This window comes from Poecilia latipinna, unplaced genomic scaffold, assembly GCF_001443285.1.
Source record: "Poecilia latipinna isolate Pla-1442-1.1 unplaced genomic scaffold, P_latipinna-1.0 Scaffold4820, whole genome shotgun sequence".
Taxonomy (NCBI): domain Eukaryota; kingdom Metazoa; phylum Chordata; class Actinopteri; order Cyprinodontiformes; family Poeciliidae; genus Poecilia; species Poecilia latipinna.
In genome coordinates, this window is record NW_015117436.1 from 11,753 (window position 1) to 17,898 (window position 6,146).

The 6,146-nt window shown below is 37.7% G+C and overlaps 1 protein-coding gene across 1 annotated transcript in view; it reads left to right on the forward strand.

The window, feature by feature from the left end:
• Positions 1-4,869, forward strand: part of LOC106943042 (focadhesin-like) — a gene marked incomplete at its 3' end in the record, with an annotated part of 14,044 nt that extends 9,175 nt beyond the window's left edge. Inside the window, exons 2-3 of the mRNA XM_015026383.1 lie at positions 1,490-1,564; positions 4,651-4,869. Coding sequence (XP_014881869.1) covers positions 1,490-1,564; positions 4,651-4,869 — 294 coding nt within the window. The remainder of the gene's footprint in view (positions 1-1,489; positions 1,565-4,650) is intronic.
• Positions 4,870-6,146: the final 1,277 nt, after the last annotated feature.

A 6,146-nucleotide genomic window follows, 5' to 3' on the forward strand; every position in this document is an offset into this window, starting at 1 on the left:
GAGAAATGTCAAAAGCGCCGCCATTCCCCGGCTTTTCCGATTATGCGAGAGGGAATGAGCTTCCAAACGTACAAAACGAAACGAAACATTACATTCCTGTGTTTTTGGAAATGTAAAATCTTCAATAAATAACAATGGGCTGTATTTTGTTGCTGAGGAACGAAGTAAAGTTGCGCAAGTAACCGTGAAAGAGAAGCGGAACGGAGAAGCGGCGCTAACGGAGCAGCTGCAAAAGCAGTGAAATCGCGAAATTAATGCAAATTTAGACTGGTAGCATTCACTTCGTAATTAGTTTTTAGCTTAGCGGCTTCTGTTCTGTATATAAAGGATTACCTGAAGAATGAACATGGGTTGATATTATCCGAAGCGGGCGCGCAGCATGCAGCGGCGCTGTGTTTTGAGCAGGAAGACGAAGAGGAAAAAAACCCCAGCCGGAATCCGCGGCGCAGTGAGGATTTCCATGATAACAATGGCTGATCGATCATTCTTATTAGCAACAGACAAAAAGTATCAGAGACTGAGAGTACTATGAGATGCTGGCAGTCTGAGAGGCAGCTACTCAGAGATCCAAGCAGGGGAATAGCGGCGCTGCGTAGCTGCAGGGAGTCGATCACTACGGGGTGAGGCGGAGCCACGACTTTAGCAGTTAGACGAAAGCAGCTTATAGCCATGGCTAACTCCGGGAGACAAGGTAGAAAAGCCTTTTTTCCAAAAGACTGCATTTGTGGCTGCATTTTTACTCCAAAATGCAGCCACAGTGTCCAGAAGAAAAAACATAAGTGCAATCATTTGCATATTGAGCGTCTACAGAGGCTGATAATCTCCCCACTCTGCTCCTGGATCACTGTTGAAACTTTGAGTTTTATGTCAAATCCACATGAATTAAATGACAGAAACTAATTCTCTCACTGCGTCATTGATTAATTTTGTCCAGCTGCAGACTGTCCAATCAGAGTCAGGTATTGTGTAGTTGGTGCTTTTTATCAGTTTTCAGTTAACTAAATTTAAGTCTAAGTAAAACAAAATGTCTCTAAAATCACTCTGTCCTTCTAAAATCTTTCAGAAAATTGTAAAAATGCACTGAATCGTAGCAAATTGTATCGCTAAACAAATATTGTGATACATATCGTATCGTGACCAGAATATTGTATATCGTATCGCATCGTGAAATTATTGTATCACTACACCCCTATGTAAATATGTAATATACTCTTTCACTTGGGATAAAGGGCAAAAACATAATTAAAAACCAATATATGGGAGTCAGTCATTGGGGCTGCCAAACAACAGCTGATAAACTACCGATAGATACCTAATAAACTGATTGGTCAGTGAGGGAGCAGAAATATTGTTTATATGATAATTCATGTAGATGTTGTTTGTCATTGTGTCTGATAGATGTTGTAATTGACAAAGTAAAGCTGCAAGCTGTTTGTGGCTACTTGGCTGCAGTTTGTATAGTCTCACCAAAACCTGCCTATTTCGTCAGACGGTGAGAACTCTTGTTGCTGCTGTGCTGAAGGAAAAAGGCTCAAATGGGCAAATCACCCAGTCCTCCACCCAGGTGAGTTCATAAATTATTTTGATTAGCCTTAAAGCTTCAATAATCTAAGATAGATCTGGGAAATAAGAAGTGTTTTTTGATTAAATGTAAATAAATTTTCTTGATTCATACCCTGATTTGTAAGTTTTTTATTGCCGATATACCTTCAAGAAATTAGAAATGCAATGATTGCAGTTTTCTGATCGATCAAGGCCCAGATAACAAGAGATGTTAATTCAGCGTTGAATTGAATTAACATTAATTAATTCAATTAGTTAATTGAATTAATTAATAAGTTGAATTGATTAATTCAACCAAAAGTCAACCAAGAGGTTGAATTTTGGTTGAGGTCGACGATTAATGGTGGATCAACCATCAATCAATCATCCAATTCTAGGCAATTAACTAATGTTGAAAAGTTGTCATTGAATCAATGTTGTTTTATGGTTGACTTCTAAGAATTTAAATACCAACATCTAATCCAGTGTTTTTCAACCCTGGTCCTCAAAGCATATAACTATATGATAATTCATGTAGATGCAAGTTTTAGGCATTTCCTAATTTAGCACACAGGATTTCAATTGATAGCTGATTAACAGGGTTTTACTGAATTGCAATCATCTGAATGGGGGTGCTGAAGCAGGGGAACATCTGAAACATGCAGGTCAGTGTGCCTTGAGGACCAGGGTTGGGAAACACTGGTAATCAATGTTGAATCAATGTATGCTGTTTGTCGCGCCCCTTTTCTTCTTCTTCTCCTCCTCCTCATTGAGCTCCGGGTGAGAGCATTTTATTATCGGGCGGCAGGGTTTTATCATGTTTTAAATTAAGCACTACAGGTTGAGAGTAGTGAGTTGTAATTCCTTTCTGTACATTTTCTTACTTGTCTGTAAATATCATTACTGACTGTTTGAGCATTATGTGTTGACATAAAAACATCTACAAGTCACTACAAGCAGTGAAGCGGTCCACCTTCCCCTTTTTACACTAGTGGTATATCCCAACCACACAGCCCCTTTGCTGCTGGCTTGGTGCAGGCTGCTTCTGAATTGAATTCTTCTCTGAGAATTTTTGCAGTAAGTTTGGTGATATTACTTTTATCCTAAATTTTCTATATGTCTATAGAAAAATATCTGCATTGTTTTGTGCCTATGCAGCAGCTTGATAGGTAAATGTAATTACATATGTCAACTAACATTAAAATAAAAATCCGTAAATATTCATTGACATGTCCTTTAACTATGAGTGTACAAGTATGTTTTCTGCGTTTGTTCTCAGACCTATAACTGGTACATTATTTAAAACCTCAATGTGTTTTAAAACTTTTCAAATGTTTTTGTCGTCTTCTTAACCGGTGCCTTCCTCACTCTTATTTTTGTGTTTTTCAGCTGACGCTCAGCAGTTTGACCCAAAGCTGACTGACACTACAGCAAAACTGTCAACACGTGACTTCGCTATGACCCAAAAGCAGGAGAAAGATATCAAGGAACCAAAGTGACACCAATCAGAGTCAAGCTTGGGTTACCCCAACACATACTGTTTCCCTGGTTCATACAGTACAAGGCTTACCCTCATGGACGCTGTTCTTCCATGGACAATGGATTGTTGTTCTGAAAGCCAAAAAGCAGTCAAATATATTTACAGATCTATGCCTGTTTTCCTAAATAAAATGTAATATTAATTCCACATTGTTATTTTTAAGTTTGTGTCCATACATTTTTGGAAATATGGTAATGTAAGATATTTGTGAACGACATAATACCAATGTCTGCCAACAAAATTGTATTTAACACTAGGGGACAAACTTTTAATGGCATTTTATGGTGTAGATATATAAGACCAAATAGTGTACATTAATCAATATTGTTTCCTTACCTTTGATTCAATATAAAATCAGCACAAATGTGCATGTAGATCCACATTCAGATGATGGCTGAATCAACATTGATATGTTATGGCTGAAACCCTAACGTTGATTCAACATATAAATCACTGACCACTTTCAATATCATTTCAATGTCAGGCTTCAATGTGGATTCAATGTTTCTGCCTAACTAAATTTCAACATTGATTCACCCATATTTTGCTATCTGGGTGATATTTAAAAGGCCTGAGCTGTCGATTCTGATTTTGGCCGATTCCAATTTTTCATCTAAAAAGTGGCTAAATGTAGCAACAAAATCACTAAATTGGCAATAGTGGGGTGATTGTTGTTAACCACACACATGCAGACATGATATGTTGGGGGGGTCTATCAGTCAGCTCTTTCTCGTGGCTGAAGAAAAGGGGACAATGACTGATTTTCAGAGCTTTGCGGAGGTAGATATAATTGGTGGATAAGATCAGTTTCTAATGCAAGTATTGGCTCATCACCCAAAATGAAGAAAATTACTGCAGATTTATCAGTACACCTTAGTATGAATCATAAACCTCTTTTGTCTGGAGCAGAATAAAAAAACTAAAATAAATCTTATATCCACATCATGCTAATGTATATCTGCTTTTTGTGCAGTGACATGGAAGCCATCATGCAGTTGGAAAATTATGCTCTCATATAATTTTCCAACATGCAAAAATTTAGCAGTTTTGCATAAAATCAACACATTTTTGTAGGATGACCAGATAAGCTAGACTGTCATAGATGTGCTGCACATGTAAAAATTCACAAATCTTGTATAATGCACTTAAGTTTTACTATACATGTGCTATAGATCTGACATGTTATGAATATGCTTCACTCACCTTGACATGGTGAATCCTTTAAACTTGAAAGTGAGACTGACAACATGACCTGATTTCTAATAAATTTGGTTTAAACTTTCTAACTCACCCATTGATTGAAATTGTAATCCAGAAGATCAGTTGATTTCTTAATATTAAAGAATATAAACAGATAGTTACACCACTTGAAAAGTCAATTATATCACTTGACATGTCTTGATACAGTTGAGTACTGTGAATCCTACACACACATCTTATATCAGTTTCTCTTTTCCAAGATATACCTTTCATGATTGTAGTAGAACAAATTATGAAAAAATGTTTATTTACATGTTTTCATGGCTCTTTTGTTTGACCTGACATGACCTGATTGTGTTACATCTCAGGGCCCAGCATTGGAGGCTCTCTGGGAGCAGTGCAGCAGTGACTGCGCTCTGGTGCGTTCAACATGCTGTGATGCCGTGGTGCTTTTAGTGGATCAGGGCCATGCAGACCTGCAGTTCATTCTCAACAGTGTCCTCAACCTCCTGCCTTCTGCCAGGTACACACTCTCAGCTTCTTTTCCAGAGTGTTGTTTTTTACTTTCGCTATATGACAAATTTTCAGTTCAGATAATTAAATTCTTTTTTTGTTGTTTTTACAAGAAAAAATAGTTGTTTCTAAATATACTGAATGACTGAGCAACTTGCACATCTCACTCCAGAGCAATTTAGCTGGGGGGCAGTGGCTTATTTTGGAGGGGCGGAAGGAGCACAATAAACAAGCTTTTAATTTAATATTAATACATAAACAAGTATGTAGCCTTTCAAATAAATTGTATTAATTGTATTAATACAAAATAATTGCTAACATGACATGTAGAAAATTCTTATGTTAGAGTAAGCGTAAGCATATGTCTTTTCAATCTGTGAAGTATATTTCTTTAAATGCTAAAATCTATCTACTCAAGTAAGTACAACAGCATATTAGGGTCACTGTAGGTGGAAAAAAACAGGGAGTACATTTCCATTAAAAAGCTCAGAAATGATCTAGAACAAAAATATCAAGAACATTTCTGAGCTCCAAAACTTGAAAATTTGCTACTCCTACAATTTCTTTCCACACCAAAAAGTTACTCAAGTAGAGTAACCAATACCGCCTGTTGTGAGATTAGTTTCTATTGTATATCTAGTGTAACGGTAGTTTGGTTTCCTGACCACTGGGGGGAGCACTAGAGAGATATACGGGAAAACAAGTTCAACGAAGAAGCTGTTCATGTGTTACCTCGTGCTCTTGCTAATAAAGGAGTTCTGCCTTTCCAACGGAATTACTTCTTCTGTCTTCCCTCATATCATGACACCGCCCCTGAATAGATAACAACAAAACTATGGGTAGTAGCTTATTCTTGATAACAAGCTTAATAATCTATTGGCTTGTACTTGTCATGATTTAGCTAACGTTGTCTGCATCAAACAGCATTACTCAACTTACTCGTTATTTGACTGAAAAAAAAAAACTGTGCAGAGTTCTTTACCTTTTGCTGGTTTGCTGCCATGATTCTAACACACACCGCTTGCAAATCTGCATAGAATCAAGTTCCCGTCACTGCCCCCCAAAAGTCCGGCGCAAGCATCGTGTTGCATTTAAAGGCGGCTCAGAAAAACATGTTAAGAGATTAAATAGTTGTAATGGTTGAGAAAAGCGCGTGGGACAGAGGACACAGATGTGGGATGCACAGGAGTCCCTACTGTATAAAGTCGAGATAGGAATAATAGAAAGGTGGCCACTCTGAGGGGGATGGGAGGGGGCGGATAAGGCTATCCAGCAGATAAGGCTTCTGCATGTTGGTGTTCCCGCTAAATCCTGAATATACCCAATATTGGTTGTCTTGGCCTTTTTATCG